This window comes from Pagrus major, chromosome 9 (genome assembly GCF_040436345.1).
Source record: "Pagrus major chromosome 9, Pma_NU_1.0".
Lineage (NCBI taxonomy): Eukaryota > Metazoa > Chordata > Actinopteri > Spariformes > Sparidae > Pagrus > Pagrus major.
The window spans coordinates 8,648,470-8,665,636 of record NC_133223.1 but is presented as its reverse complement, the minus strand read 5'-3'; the positions used below and the strand labels follow the sequence as shown (position 1 = coordinate 8,665,636).

The following is a 17,167-nucleotide window of genomic DNA, read 5'->3' as shown; positions in this document are numbered from 1 at the left end:
ACCTGCTCACCTGTGATTGCTGCCTCTCCCTGGACACCGAGTGAGATCACTCCACTCTGGCTCCCAGCTAAAAAATAAAATTGCTGCCTGTAGCTGCTCTAACACACACACACACACACGCATGCACACGCACAAATTTTCATTATGCAACAAAGTTGTGTTTGGTTTACATCATCTAAACTGCCGAGCTGCCTTTGTGAGCAACATCAGGCCAGTGGAGCCACACCAGTAAACAATATGTACATCTTAATGTCCTGAGCTGGTGGAAAATACGAGGAGAATAAGATACTCAGTGTACAAATCTGAAGGCTTTTGATGATTCCCTCCATATTTCTGCTGGTTTTGACGTCCCAGAATGTGTTCTCAAAATAAACGAGTCGACCATGACCGCTGATGTTCTGTTCCTTGTTGTACTGTGTGCTACTGGCTCTCAGGAAAGATTATAAATTAAAGGTTAGAGAAACAATTACAAAGCCACAGTTGATTCTTGTGTTAGTAAATTTTCGCTCTCAAAGTTTCCTTGCAGTAAATATGCATATCAGGTTAGCACTCATAACTCAAGGAGCCTAAACAAACCTGTCTCGGATGCTTCAGACTGCAGTCAGAGGGGAACCGCACAGAATCCCTCCATAAATCGAATCACAAACCTCAACAAAATTATGTAATCCTCTTAGCTTCTCCTGCCTCGCCAACTGATGATGATTGAACAACAAATTGACAAGAACTGACAAAGAATCATATTTTCAATTCATTTTTCATTTTTAGGGATGAACTTACAGAGAATTTCACTGATTCAGGAGTTCCCCTCAGGTTTACAGAGATTTAGAGTTAAAGCTCATCGTTGAGCTGAGTCTGCAGTTTCACTGTTTTCTCTCACTCCTCTCTCTCATTTGACTACTGTGTAAAGTTCCCATGAAACAGCTAATGGAGTGATATTTGCTTCGGCATCGTTACGTTAATTTAGGTCACACCCTGCCCCGCTGCCTGACCACCAAGTCAGCGATGGTGCCTCTTTCCGGACTGGCAGCTTCCAGTGGACACAGCGAGACTGGGACAGAACACGAACCCAGAAGAAGGTCAGCCTGATGACAGGAAATACAGTACTGCGGTGGTTTTCTGGCCAGGCTGGGCTGAGTCAGCAAATAGGACTGCTTACTGGGCTACATGCAGCCAATGTTACATTTAGCAGCAGTTATCGCTTAATTTAGCAACAAAGCTGACGGTATCTGTCAGTACTGTAACTGGCCTCCATTGTCATACAAACTCTGGGTTCTAACCTTCCATGACCTATAATTTTTGTCAGTGTATGGGTTTCAAAGAAAATGTCATTCTACATTATTCAGTCTCGTAAATTAAACAAAAGGAAAGTTGTTTTCTGAGTGTTGTGTGGAGAACCAGAATATGGTTAATGTAGGGTAAAGGAGGCACTTCTTACATATTATATCTTTAAGTGACTATTTCTTTTACGATGTTTAAATACATTCTTTCATGGTGTTTCATGGCAGGTTACCATTAAAAAAATGGGCCTAACATTACTCCCAGTAGAGCACTGAAGTTGCACCAGTTGATTAGCATCTGCGGCTTCATTCATGCTTCACCGTCATTGGCTCATTAATCAGCTGTTGGCGACTACTGTGGCTGACTAGTAGCATCCAATCACATTCATGCATGCATATATCGTGGCCATAATAACCTTCAGGTTTCTGGGATCTTCCATCTCCCAGGACCTAAAGTGGTCTCTCAACATAGACTCCATAAACAAAAAGGCCCAGCAGAGGATGTACTTCCTGCGTCAGCTCAGGAAGTTCAACCTGCCCCAGGAGCTGCTGATCCAGTTCTACACAGCAATAGTTCAGTCTGTTCTCTGCACCTCCATCACCGTCTGGTTTGGATCAGCCACCAAACAGGACAGGAAAAGACTGACACGGACAATAAGGTCTGCAGAAAAAATCATTGGTGCTAAACTGCCCACCATCCAGGACCTGTACTCATCCAGAGTCAGGAAACGGGCAGGAAACATCTCTGCAGACCCATCACACCCTGGACACAATCTGTTCGAACTTCTCCCCTCCGGCAGGCGCTACAGAACACTGTTCGCCAAAACAACCAGACATAAGAACAGTTTCTTCCCCCAGGCCGTCGCACTGATGAACACTTGATCAGTCACCCAGTGTCAGTAACCCCCCTGACTCCAAAAACCATCCACTCATAGTCTTTACATTCACAGACCAAATTGCACTTTATATGTATATATATATTTATATATTTCTACCTGTACATAACTGAACAACACATATCCACACTGTAAATAATATAATATAAATATACTTAAATATATATTTATATATTTATAATAGTCCGGACTTCTGAACACTTTTTAACTCACTGTTCTTTGTTGTTCTTGTTCCTTCTAGTTGAATGTTGTTATGTTTGTTTATGTTCATGTCTATGTCTATGTACATTGTGTGCGAAGAAAAACCAAGTCAAATTCCTTGTTTGTGTTTCACATACTTGGCCAATAAAGCTGATTCTGATTCTGATTCTGATTCTGATACTTGTCAGTACTAATCTGCTGAAATCTAACTGGTTATTAACCATTTGCTATAAATGTTCAATTCCTTGACATACGTGTCTCCTCATGAACTATATTCCCAAACTCTTCCTCTGTGACCCTGCAGAAATATTTACTTTATACTTCAAGTATCAACACTAAAGAACAAATTCAGTAAAGTAGTTTCACAAGAGCAACATTTATTAAAATCAATGATACTTTGTTCTCGTGAGCATTGGACATCAGATGTACACAATATACAAATGGTGCGTTTCGTAGCAAATATACTTTCTATAGAGACAGCAGCAGCAGAATTGGCATGTACAAAAATACACATTTGATTTACTCACACAACACAACATACCAAAATAACAAGATAATAGATTTATATATAATTATATATTTCTGTATCATAAATATGCAGAACTATACACGTTGGACACAATTCACTGTAATGAAGATAACAATTATAATATTATTAATACAGGATAAAGTACTTTTTGAGACCATTTACTCATAATGGCAACACTCAACATGACCTTATTCCAGTGGAAAAGCTATGTTAAGTTCATAATAACACTGTGTTAATACTCATACAAGGTACAAGCTAAATTTAATGTCCATTTTTAAACAGAGGTTTAAAAAAATGATATAAAATTTGAGTCATGCTACATCTATTTTGATCATGAGAACCGATCTTACGTTGTGCTAAGAATATATTATCTAGACGTTTTATTTTTTCATAGCAATGAATGAGCACTGAGATAAGGTCAGTTATTAAGTGTCACCAAAGAAATCAGCACTGCAATGACTGTAGCACTGGAACACAAATCATATTTTTATAGACAATACATACAACAGTTGGAGACACACACACACACACACGTGCACACACACTCAGCAGGCTGTGTCCTTGTCATTCTTGTAAGACTGAAGGGTTTCTTGGTGAGAGTACTGAAGGGCTATAAAAGCAAGAATATTGGAGATTTCCCCCTCAATGGCACAAGTTCTCTCACATTCCTGCTCAGGACATGCTGTCAGTGATCACATCATATTCAGCAACAATCTGACTTTCTTTCACACACACACACACACACACACACACACACACACACACACACACACACACTCAACCATTTTTCCTTCTTACTCCCCCTCCCGTCCCCTCCCTCCCAGGTCACAGCGATATAAACCAGAGCTTTAGAGGACAACACTGTGTGCTGTGTGTCTGGAAACTCGGCTCATATGAATAAATACCGGCCCTATTCTATGGTTCAGACAGACAAACGCTTCACCCTCTGGGGAAGAATGTTTCACTTTACAGATGCACTTGGTCATAAAAGGTACAAACACCATTAAAATAAGATGTCTAAGATGTTTTCTTAAGGAATAAGTATGTACAGTGGGGGCATATGCCCTAAAACTCTCCTCCTCTGGCACACAGGTGGTGTTGTGGATAAAACTACAAGCATGTTCATAGTATTTGCATGAAGACTGCAGACATCAGGACCATATTGTTGTCATTACTGCACCAGAGAGCAGCATTAAGGTTTGTTGTTTCTGAAGTCTCAATTTTTATACAGATTTAGTTACATTTTGAGTGTTTTGCTGTTAAAAACAGACCATCAAAGAGTGTCATAGCCTAAATTTCCCATTAGTCTGTATGGATTTCCTGTTGGTTTTGTAAATGATAAAAACATACTATAATTTTTTGAGCTTCCAGAGAATGAACGGAGGCCTCTTTGTCCTTTCATTTTAATTTCTGAAGAACTCCTCTTCCTTCATTTTTCCTTAAGAGCTGAAAAAAGCATCGACACATTCCAAAGGGAAAACAAGGAAACGCTGCCGGAGAAAAATATTTTTCAGAGGAACCTGATTTTGGCACAAGAGCTGTGATGCTGACCTGCTTTGACAACAGTTTCAACGCTTTCTCATGGATCCAGATGTCCAATTAAACTCCATCTTCTCTGTAATGAATCAATACTCAATACTTTTTAAAGTAACGTCACCGTCAAATAAATGAAAGTTCTTCTAAACTTAACTGTAATATATTGTGATTTATAACCAACAACTTCACCACATGGAGGTTTGAAGCGTATCTGTACCTTATAAAATCGTACACCATGGATGTACCGTTACAGTAACACCTTTCTGGACTGGGCTCACTATACTGCTGCCAGAAGGAAAAAGGTATATGGAGGAATATTATCACATCAACAATGAAAACAGTTGTACACAAATGAACACATCAGATGAAAAGCAGTCTCTCTCTCACACAGTCTGTCTGTACAAAGTTCTTATTTACACGTAGGACTCTTCTGCAAAAAACAGCTGGTCGAACTCGTCCACCCGTGGGTCACTGCACCGCCTGCTCTGCCATTCCCTCTTCCCCTGCACAATAGCCAGCGCTACCTCCTGACTCCTCCTCAGGCAGGCGTCTGCATCCTCCTGACCCTGGGAGGAAAAGTAGTCCCTTACAGTCCGGGTGGCGGAGGGAGACAGGCAGAAGCGTGGCTCGGAGTGGTTGGGCTCTACCTCTGACACTCTCAGCCCGCCATCTTGGGGCTGGGCTCTTGAAGTGCGAGGTCTGTCCAGGGTGATGCTGGAGGCGGGGTTTGCAGTGACCTTGGCAGGATCAGATGCTCGCCGGGGAAGGGCGAGGGTCTTTGACCCTTTTGGTGTCTCCATAGCTGGAGTTAGGGAGTGGGACTTCTGCCTCTGGAGGACCAGAGTGGTGGCGCTCTGTCCATAGAAAACACCCTGTGGGGGCTGCATGCAGTCATTTCTAGTCAGCCTCTGTGTGACCTCACTTCCTGTGTTTGGTTTGGGGTTGTTAGGGGGTTTATAGGTGCAGACCTGGTCATGGAGCTGCCTCAGCTCTCTGACCGTCAGAGGTTTCTCTGTCCCCCTGTAGAAAGGAGAGCGGCTGCGCTGCAGCTGCAGCAGAGCCTGCTGGTAGGACGGAGGGCTACTGGATCTCCGGTGGCAGTTTTGATTCGACACCACAGCCTCCTGGGCACCGCTGGAGTAGCCATTACTGGTTGTGTGGGTCTTCCCGTTTACCACAGGCAAGTCCTCATCTGTTTGTCCATTATCAGGCTGCCTTAGTGACAGACGGCGCTCCCTCTTGAGCCACGTGTTAGGGTGGAGGCCATGAGGGTGGGAGGGGGTTTGGCTGGTCCGAAGGGGCTGTGTGGGCTGTGGCCAATGAGGCGGAGCTTCCCTCTGAGGTGGGGAGCCTCTGGGTGACAGCTGGGGCCGACCAGGAAAGACAGGGGAGAGAGGAGCAGGCTCAGCCACTGGAATCACACCATTGGTGGTGTAGTCAGTAGAGTACTGTGAGAAGGCGGAGTCTAAAGAGCTGAGGGAGGAGCCTGTGGGTGAGGTTGCCGGTGATGACAGACTGGAACAGCTGGCATCCAGTCGCAACGGAGGCGGCGGGGCGTGCTTCGTCTTCCTCCGCCCGCCATTCTGGACTTTCGCTCCACCTTTCTCACATCCATCCTCTTCCTCCTCCTTCAGCTGCAGCCCGCTCAGCCTCTGCTCCAGAAACACCTCGTCCTCCTCCCCCTCCCCTTCCATCGCAGCATCATAGCTCGCCTTCCTCACTGGCAGGCGGTGGTTATCAGTGTGAGCAGTCACTGCGCCTGATGGTGTTGTGCTCGCCAAGGCGGGCTCTGAACTCCTCCTCAGCCTCCTGGGACCCTGGGATTGGCCGTTGGCCTGGCGGGTGCGGTTCTGTCGAACTGCAGGGCTGAACCTCCTGGGTCTGGCCAGCGGGGGGAGCTGCAGCAGGAGGTCGGTCTCAGGGTCGGGATCAGGGTCGCAATCACTGAGGGTGATGACGGAGTCACGGCTGCGGCTGTCCGGCTTGTCTTTGTCACGAAGGGGCAGCTGCTCCTGGTAGGAAGACTCGGGGTCATCGTTCAGCTCGTTCTCCAGACTGTCGTAGGACGAGTCGTTCATCTGGAAGGATGACACATCTGGAGGAGAAAGATGGAAGGGACAGAAAGGGAGGGTAATAGATGAGTAAAGGAAGAGGAGATAAAGAATATTATTGTGACAACTTTGGAATCATCAAATTAAGTTCAAGAAAAAAAACAATGATTTAGAAGACAAAATACACAATGCTTGTTTTACTTTACCATTACATTTCCTATAATGGTAAAATAGTCCTCAAATTGTACAGCTTCTGCACAGATCCCCTTTCATGCAAATATCCTACAATTTGGGGATGTTCAACCTACCAGCTACCAACACTAGCAATCTCAGTTGAGTCAGAGAAATGTAATTTATTTACGTAACAACTTTCACTGATAGAGCTGTAACTACATCTCTCACATTCTGTTGCTCTCTCTCTCTCTCTAAGGATAACAACTTCATCCAAAGTGAGAGCAGTCTGAGAGAAACTTAAGAATCTTGACCCCTGAAGCTAAACGAACAAAGCCACAGTTCACTGCTAGAGAGGAGGAGAACAGCGGACAAAGAGTCGTCCTGCTGTGTGCTCCTTGACCTCCAGTGGTTATTTATAGCGCCGGGAAGAGGGTTAGTGCTATTTATGAATGAGGAGATTCAATGGTGTGTTAATCAGCACCTGTGACCCTGGCAATCACTGAAATTACTGCAGGTCGGTCTGCTGACCCCAATCAACAGGCCCGTTGAAGAGCCTAGGCCATTTAACTACACAATACACAAACAGTGAGCTAGTCAGTCTTCAACCACCTTTTTACGATATTTTGAGGAAAGATCGTTAACAAGCACTTTCAGACAGCAAGAAGTAAAGCAGCGATTGTTTATCCGCGCAGACTTTGACCTTGCTCATGAGCCTCAGTCAGAACTACATCCAATCCTCAGTGTTAACTTTGTCTGCTGCTTCATTTCTGCTCGTCCTCCTTCTTTATCAGACATTTTCAAGTTATCCTTATTTCCTTGGTTCTCACCTGATCCGTGGTCACTGCTGCTGCTCTTCTGGCTGAAGCTCCTGAACAGCGAGGTGACATCCTCTCCCAGGACGCTGCAGCAGTTCTCTATGAGGAAGCGAACCAGCTCACACACCTGCAGGCAGAAAAACAGCACCTGGTTAGAGCGTGTACACTTTGACTTTCCTTTTCTTTCTCTGCAGCTGCTGACCATTCATTTTAACCGTTATACAGCTGGATGAAGGTGTAATTCTGTTTATGCAGAGCTTCATTTGCTGAAGTAATTCTCAGGGAATCAGCCAAAGTTCAGCAGTAATTCACCAAGTAGTTTCCAAGTGTCGGCACAACATGTTGAGTAAACCCACAGATTTTCTAAGTAGAACACATACACACACGCGCGCGCGCGCACACACACACACACACACACACACACACACACACACACACACACACGCACACACACACGGCTTCATTTTGTGAAATCATGACCTGAATAACTGTATGATATCAGTTCATACAGCTGTCCAAAGTTTTTAAGTGTGTTTTTATGTGTGTCCCATAAAATCACTGTGAGAAAAGTTTGTGTTCGTTTGTTTGCACTGATGTCGACCTTCCAGCTACAGAAGTATTTGCATTCCACACCGACCAAGAAAACATCAAACTCCTTCTCCCTGGTCCTGGATAATGTCCTGATAATAATATATGACATCATGTATTGGCTTTGATCACCATTTGCTTTAATGTTCGTTTAATGACTAAGACAGACAAATATAGTGTCGGAGTTTCTGACAGCAGCTTTTCTGAAAGCACAAATTTATTTATCTTCTAAGAAAATGAATTAGAAATGATTACTCTATCTGTAAATACCCCAAATCCCTGTCAAGAATGCCACAGAGAGGATTACACATTTTGCAAATGTCCTGCAACATGAACTATTTGCTGTTTCTACAGGTACAGTGTATCGGATTTAGTGGCATCTAGCAGTGAGGTTGCAGATTGCAACCAACTGAACATCCCTCGTCTCACACTCCCCTTTGAAGCTAAAAGAAAGAAACATGGTGGACTCAACAAGACACATAAGGCTCATTCTGAGGTGATGAAAACACAACTATTCTTAGTTTCATGTGATTATACACTGATGAAAACATAAGAATGAATATTAAATTACATTTTTTATGAATATTAAATTACATTTCTGCAAATCCCCCTAAACCCTACACACGGGACCTTTTAAAGATTTAGCAACACAACCAGCTGAAGTTCTGAAATATGCAGACAGTGTCAGTGGTTTTTGGGAATTATCAGCCCAGTTGGAATCAGTCCTCAAACAAATCACAGTACTTGGCTGAAACCCCCTCCTTTTAAAACTAAGCAGACAAAATTTACTAAACACTTATGATGTCCTGTGACACAAACAGTCGGTTAACGCCAGAGCCACTCAGAAACGCAGGAGTCATATCCTCCCCAGCTTGTGGAAAGTTTCCACTGAATTATGCCTGTTGTGTTTACAAATGAGTTGTTTTCCCTGCTGTTGCTCTGCCGCTGTGACACTGTGAAAAACAGAGACAAACACACTTCAGGGCCTCCCTGTTTGTTTGTTTGCTGAGCCAGATGTTGTCTGTTCATTTGTCTGTATGGTGTCCATATGTGTTACTTGACTCAGTGTTCAGAAAGAGTCTGTCTGGCTGATCAGTGCACATCCAGACTACACTGTAAAGTATTTTCTGCTTATTATTGAACGCACTACAAGGAGCTGGTTATGAAACAGCGTCAGTTTAATACTGGTTCTTCATTTCAAAAGAGACCAACCGCAAAAAGATTGGCTATGATAGTTATTCTTAATGCCTGTCACCTGAGGTTGAACTGAGGAGTCTCATAGCCTGAGGGAAGAAGCTGCTCTGTAGTCTGGTGGTACGGCACTAAAACAAACTTTATTTACAAATTTTATTTCACCAGCATCATCTTTTATCCCTAGGGGCTGCCAGAATCAACAAAAAAAGAAAAAAGGAATAAAAATCTTATTTTCTCAAAACAAGATCTGATTAGATCATTAAATATGTTTCCACTAAAAACAATTTTCCATCCTATTCTGTCTTCTGTCAGCATACTGACAAATAAATCCAACAATCAACTTGATTTATATCAGAAACAGGTTGAAATTATTTCAGTGCACTGTGGGTTTTTTTCACATCTGAAGAAAATTAAGACTGGTCTGGTCATGTACCAGTGCTGTAGAAACATCCACACGGTGACAGAACAGCACTAAAAACTAGACAAACGGGACATACATGTACAAAATGACACACAGCTGAATCTCTCTCTCTCACACACACACACACACACACACCACGTCAGCAACAACTGCATTTAGGCAAATTAAAAGCAGGGATGTTTGAGCACATAGCAAAGCTGGTAAAATGCTGAGTCAGCGGTCACAGAGTTGTGCAGCTTTTAGCAAATGTTTCAATTTGGCTTTGAAGCATCTGATTCTGCAACCCTTTATTTCATCTAGAAGGGCAAAATGAAAATTGTTCCCATGTTACCTGACAGATGACGGGAGATGAGAGCTGTATTTTCAGAGTTACATAACTTAATAACTTCTCTGACAACCAGAGACAGTTAATCTCCTACATCTTGTACCAGAGAACAAATGCAACATTAACCTTTTTCCTTTTTATCCTCTCTGTGCACACTACCTCTCCTCAGATACCACATGTGCTAATGACTGCTGTATGAGTTTTTATGAGGATTATGGATAATGCTCCATAACCTGCTATGACATTAAAGAAACACTTATGTAACAAGCAAATATGACTGTACAGATGCCTCATCTGTCTGTGATCCTCCCTCATTGCTGACAGAAGTCTGCAGGTAGATTACCCACAGCTGCACACCTCACTACAGGCTATCTGCCTTCTGCCATTAAAAACACACAGAGGCATTTCAGTGATGTGCTTCAGGGAGGGTGGAACTGCCCAATCATCCTTAAGAGAATTAAACCTGTTTGTAATTACAACTAATATATCTTTACCTCCAGATACAGTTGCTACTCATCTGTCTGCTATCAGAGCACAATGACATGCCACTGTGTCCTTCCTGGACTACAGCACATCACTCACTGACAGTGAAAACGCCTCACAGGACACTGGTAAGCATGTGTTTATCACTGGAGAACAGTGCGATCAATGGTGACTATTACTTAATCAATCAGTTGTGCCCAATAGCAGAACTGACACGGATTTAATGATTTACAGTAATGGTCAAATGTCTACATGCCTCAGTAGGAAGTGTGCTGAATTCATTAATAGATGGAGCAGGACCTGAATACAAGCTGAAGGATACTTATTAAAACAGTGTTTTCAAAAATATACTGAAAAAACTAGTGAAATACCACTCTGTAGCTACTATACAGTATATCCCCCACCCCTGCATGTGAGCTCTTTTGTTTCCTGGATTTATACAATGAATAAATCCAGGACTTTCAGCAAAGTCACAGCGCTCCAGTAACAGACCTATAATAATTAGTATTCCTTACAGTTTTGTTGATGATACTGCTTTTTAAACCAATAGAGTGCTGCAAGGATGATGTATGTTTTTTTTTAGGTTAACCCTGAAGTTAGCATCACCCTGGTTCCCTCGTCAAAAAAGGGGGAAAAAAAAAAATTTCAGCAGGCTTTTAAATGAATTGCAGAAATCTCTCTGCTCTGTGACAAACACAAGTTTATGATACTTACACATTCTGTTCAGCAAGATAATTCTCGCAGATGAAGCTTAAATGCAATCGCCAGAAGTTAAAAAGCTAATGTTAGGCTTTAAACAAACTACATCTACACCTACTACACGGTACTACTGTGTTATTTCACTGAAATGTCTGATTAAAATCATTAAAGGAAAAATAACACGTTGATTGCATAACTCATTAAATAGCTTGCTGAAATACAAACCTTCTGTCTATTGTTTTCACACTTTCACCCCCGTCATAACTCCTGTTTCTCCAGTTTTCTACTTCCCTCTTGGTTCAATCTTTTCTCACCTTTCACTCTCCCTTTCTTGTAGCTTTCCTGCCTTCCTTCAATCACTCATTCAGCATTCCTCACTGTCACTCTGTGTGCTGCTACGTGACACACGGCACTGTAAGAAGGAGCCTGTGGGCATCATCTCCATCAACAACTCATGCACACAACATTTTCTCCTTCTCCCACACAAAAGGATGTTATCTTAATCTCTGTCTCAACACTCAGACTGAAACAGTATAGTATACCGCAGCAGGACACATAGAGCATTACACTATCTGCGCATCTGTGCAGGTGTGTGTGTGCATTAAGAGGTCTCACAGCTGTGTGTTAGTGGGTCATTTCTGAGTATCTCCTGAGGTCGTGAGTCATCCAGAAGTTTGCAAAGGAAAATCTATCAAGCTATCTGTGTTACATATCACTATCTTCTTTCTGTTACTGTAATGTGGAAAAGTTACTTTAAGTAAAAAGTCTAAACAGAGAAGAAGAAAAGTTTGGTCCACATTTAAAGAACCAAGCTCAAGAGAAAAACAACTTTATTTTGAATGATTTGTCTCTCTGTCTCCATCCTAAGTGATGCACAGACTAAAGCTGTATTTACCTCAGGAACTCCTAAACGGCTACGTTCAGCCAAAAACATTTAAATTATATGCTGCATGAAAGAGGCAGGGACACTGAGACTCAACTGAATTGGCCGAAACGGAGCGTTTACGTGTCTCCAGACAAGGTTGGAAACTAGCCATTACACGGCCAGGGGCCCGCGCTGGCTTAAATTGGCCCCTGGCTCCGACCACAAGGAGGGAAATGTCGAAATCTCACTTTGTTATTTTTCAAAGTTTTTTCCCAGAAAACGGCCGCTCAGGCTGCACACACAAACAAGCAGTGTGAGAGGGAAAGTGTTATCAGGGGGGTATTTGTGAAAGAGATATTTAGGTATTTGTGGGTGCTGAGGGTATCTGTGCTGACAAGTGTGTGTGTGTGTGTGTGTGTGTGTGTGTGTGTGTGTGTGTGTGTGTGTGTGTGTGTGTAGGTGTGCGTGTGTGTGTGTGTATGTGTGTGTGTGTGTGTGTGTGTGTGTGGAGTGAAAGAGAAGAGTGTTTCAGCGACACAGTTTTCCACTAAAGCACACACTTGGCCTCAGGATTCTGTAGGAAATTCTTTGCATGTTTTCTCAATGAACCTCAACCACCTTAAGCATATGCACACACACGCACACACACACACAAACACACACACACATACACGTTTTTGAAAAGATAAGCAAACCAGCCACCCACAGAGATTGTGTGCAGCTCAATTGCTGTGACTTTCCAAATAGACCACAAATCAAAAAGCTTTGTGTGCTCTGTGTCTTAGCCGCTACACAATGGGCAAGGGTGGGCGAGGGGGCTTTCCTCTGTGGGCTCTGGCAGCAGCCACTGCTGCGGGAATTAAGTCATTTCAGGTTAACCTGGCAGGCTGAGATATGAGGGAGAAAGAGAGCAGCAGTGTTGCTCCACTGCTGAATTAACTCCACAAAAATATGATTACAGTTAGAGATTCTGTGTCAGAAAATATTCAAATATCAATATACTAAAACCTGTTCACATATTAACTTTAGCTGCACTCATTTCTGATCTGTTGGCTGCCTGTTATGATCAAGTATCAGGACATCTCAAATATAATTGGGTTTAAAAGTTCTGCAGACATATTCAGAAAAAGCTTGACTCAAGGATGAACATAAATTAGATCAGAGAAACAGTCTCAAATGGTGAGTAAAGAAAGGTAAGTAAGTATGTTTTTTCATTTGGGAGGACTAACCCTTTAATGGTGCCATAATCTACTCTAAGTGGTTAAGTAGAAACAAATATTTTCCTGTGCGCTTGAGAGTAAGTCAGCATGAAACTGAGAAGCTTTCCTCTTTCCTGTCAAGTCTTGCTCTAAGCTCGTGGATTTCAAGCTCAGCGGCGTGTAAGAATGTTGTGATTTCAGCTTATGAGTGATTGTCAGTGATGACATGTGAACGTGACTGAGCGTGTGTGTGTGTGAGGCTGGTTGTGTGTGTGTGTGTGTGTGTGTGTGTGTGTGTGTGTGTGTGTGTGTGTGTGTGTGTGTGTGTGTGTGTGTGTGTTACAGCTGTGTGTTAGTGGGTCATCTCCTGCTCGGAGGTCAACGCTCACATCCGCAGGGGAACCCTTCAGTCTGCCGACAAACGGCTTTCGGGCTGACAGAGATTGAGTGTGCATGTGAACATGTATGTGCACACACACAGTTAACTCGTGTCCGTGAAATCTAGATTTTCTAACTCGTCTGTCTGTCTCGTCACATGTGTTTCAAACATCCCAGCAGCACGTACACACTCATGCTGAAGCTGTCTGCTTCCACTATTCCACTGAAATGTTAAATTCCTCAGAGTTTGCACACCGTCTCAGCAAATCTCTCTATAACAGACACACAGACACACACACACACACACTTACAAACACACACCTGTCCAACATTTTGGGAAATACACCTATTTGCTTTCTTGCCGAGAATTAGATGAGAAGATTGATAACGCTCTCATGTCTTGTCTATAGTTGTTTAGCTTAGCTTAGCATAAAGACTGGAAATAGGGGGAAACAGCTAGCCTTGCTCTCTCCAGAGGTAACTAAATACAGGCATCCCTAAAAAAAACACTTATTTTCACGTTATTTGTCATTTGTCAAATCTGCACAAAAACTAAAGTGGAAAAACAACAATTTGTGGTCTTATAAAGAATCATCTGTGGGACTCATTTTTCTCCGTAAGCAGCGACTTCTTGGAGCCGCCTCCTGTTTTTCTTTTTCATTTATGAAAGTACATTTAGATTTTAGACTGTTGGTGAGATAAAACGTAAATGTAAATTGAAGAATGTTGGTTGTGGCATTCTTTAAATTCTTTAACATTTTATAAATTGTTTGATTGAGAAAATGACCAGTGGATTTATCAACAATGACATGATTTTTGGTTGCGGCCCTTTAATCGATCTTCTCATCTTACACTCAGCAAGAGAGCAAGAAAGTAAAAAATGTTTCCTAAAATGTCAAACTATTCCACTTAATATAATCATCTACAAGATCTAAGATTACATTTTTAGCACTAAAAGCCAAAAACACCCCGTGTGTGTGTGCGCATGTGAGTGTGTGCATGTGTAAGTGTGTTCCTCCTCACCTTTTTCGTGCCCTCCCCCTCCATCTCGGGCGTGCTTGGTGCCGGAGCCCAAAGCATGCTGGGTGCGATGCAGACGGACAAGTTGAAGGCGTTCATCTGGTTGTCGTGGGCGTTGCCTTGGATACAGTGCAGCACAGCAATCACATGTCGCAGCAGGAGCAGGTTCTCGCTGGGCAGGAGGTGGAGCAACCTGAGAGAGAGGAGGACGGAGAGGAAGGAAGCAGAGAAGGAAGGATGGAAGGATGGTAAATGACTACAGAAACCACAGAGAACATCCTAAAACACCCTGTGCCTGGTCTTCATTCTCACAGTGTGCTTGCGTGTGTGTGTGTGTGTGTGTGTGTGTGTGTGTGTGTGTGTGTGTGTTGTCATGTTTTCTCCACAGGAATTTCTCCACAAACATTTTCAGTGTCGCTTCCATGTTACTTGTTTTTTATTTTCCTAAGCAGAAAGAATTTAGTTTGTTGTTCCAAAGCGATGCCCTCTCATACTTTCTGTCTCTCTCCAGACATAAACTAAGTGAAATTAATGGAAAAAACAGTTGTCGCAGTGAGGTGCTGGGCCGCCACAAGACAGACCGACACAAACAGTAACATGTTGTTTATCATTACTCTAAAATTAGCAGAAGGATTTAGACATTAATTTGGTGTCTGATGATGAATTTCCTACCTCTGGACAGCCTGCATCCTCTCCTCTGCCGCCTCCCCTTCCATCACCTCCATCCACTGGTCATACAGATCCACACTCAGCACGCTGCCCGGGACATTTCGCAGGAAGTCCTGTGTACCAAGATAAATCATATAAGTTTATTAATTGAGATTGGGCTACAGCAAATGGTTATTTTCTTCAACAAATAATTACTTTGTATTGGCTATGGCTGTTCAGTTAACTGATTAATTGATTATTTGATTTTTGGGTGTCTGGCTTTTTGTATTCTAGTTGGATTATTTCATTTAGGTCTGACTGTACATGTGTTTTGTTATTTGGATTTTGAGCTCACATCTTGCATTATATAAGCTGTACCCAGCAAATGTTTTGTATTTTTACTTCTTAAAATACTAAGTTCTAACATATTGTAATAGATGTTAAATAAATAATTCATTCCACAGTGCCGCATACAATTAGGTCATCTGGTGCATGAGACACCTTGAGGAATTAACAGAAATAGCCATCAAGGTAAAAAGGTCAAAAAGTAAGAGAAGCATAAAAAGAGACTGTGTGGAAATGAGATACTGTATATATAGTACACCTTGAGTGGGAGTTTGTTTTCCATAATACATAAAAAGGATCCTTCAATAACATTACTGTAACAGCCTATACTGTGTAAAATAATTAGAAAAGATAAACAATATTCATCATTTAGTGAAAACCTCCATGCTCCTTTATTTTACTTGAAAAATAACATCTAAGTTATTATTACAATCAGCATCAGTGGATTTTCTGTCATTGGATTAATTTATTAACTACAACACTGTGTTGTCTCTGGTGAGGTGTCCACTGTGCAGGTAGCACATAACAAAGACTGGAGATGAATCAGTCCTGTATAAAGCCTGAAGCACCTCAGATGCTCCCTGGATGCCCGGCGCTCTGGTGGCTCTTTGGCCTGGATGCTGAACAATGAGCACCTTGTATGTGTGTGACTGGCAGCCTGCCTGGCTGTGCACAGACAGATTATCCTGTCTGGACTTCTGTGACTTTGGACGCACATCAGTCGCTGCTGCTTTCTGTTGTCTGGTTTCAAACCAGTGAAACGGGGCAGAGCTGTGTGTGGTTGACTGTGTGTGTGGTTTGGAGTGTGTTACCTTGAGGACAGCGGCGATGATGAACACAGACTGGTGTGAGATCTCCGGGTCTTCGGTCCCACTGTCCAGTCGGTCCCGAAGCTCCCGACAGGCTTTGGCCCCAGCTGACCTCCTGAAGACACCCCTGGTGTACGGCCCCTCCAGGTACAGGAACACTAACATGTCCTAGAGGGCAGGGGGAGATGGATGGTTACCCTCAGTAAATCTCCTGACATTGTATTTGTCAGTACTCTGAAAGGAACAGAGGACCTTAAGTTTTCAAACAGCACAGAGAAATGAGCAGGCTTTTATCGCTGACAGCCCATTATAGCAGCAAGCATTTAATGTTTGACACCAAAGGACTTCATTTCTCAGAAATCCTGCCAGAAGTCCAGAGATGTTTCACACCAAAGGAATCAAAGAGACAGGGATTAAGTGAATTTAGCACCCTCAGCCCCTGCTGTTTCTTTTTGAGTCCCCATTTCCTAGAAGCAGAATTTAATTTGAGCAAATACAGTGAATCTGTCTGAATTATTTCTGGGGCTTCAAATGGGATTTCATTATTATTCAGTGATTTGTCAATGTGGATAAGTTGATAAAATTGTAAACTATCAAACATTTTAACTAGTAATCTAGAAAAAAATGAATAATGTAGTTCATTTCGTTTTCTCTTTCAAAACCGACCAGAGGATTGATGTAGACCCAGTTTGGCCTGTCTTAAAGGATTCTTCA

General features: G+C 42.6%; 1 protein-coding gene across 1 annotated transcript in view; it reads right to left on the bottom strand.

The window, feature by feature from the left end:
• Positions 1-2,731: 2,731 nt before the first annotated feature.
• arhgap20 (Rho GTPase activating protein 20) overlaps positions 2,732-17,167 on the bottom strand; it is a 35,775-nt gene continuing 21,339 nt past the window's right edge. Inside the window, exons 11-15 of the mRNA XM_073473086.1 lie at positions 16,457-16,621; positions 15,324-15,433; positions 14,655-14,844; positions 7,492-7,606; positions 2,732-6,534 (exon numbers count right to left, since the gene is read on the bottom strand). Coding sequence (XP_073329187.1) covers positions 4,853-6,534; positions 7,492-7,606; positions 14,655-14,844; positions 15,324-15,433; positions 16,457-16,621 — 2,262 coding nt within the window. The 3' untranslated portion in view covers positions 2,732-4,852. The remainder of the gene's footprint in view (positions 6,535-7,491; positions 7,607-14,654; positions 14,845-15,323; positions 15,434-16,456; positions 16,622-17,167) is intronic.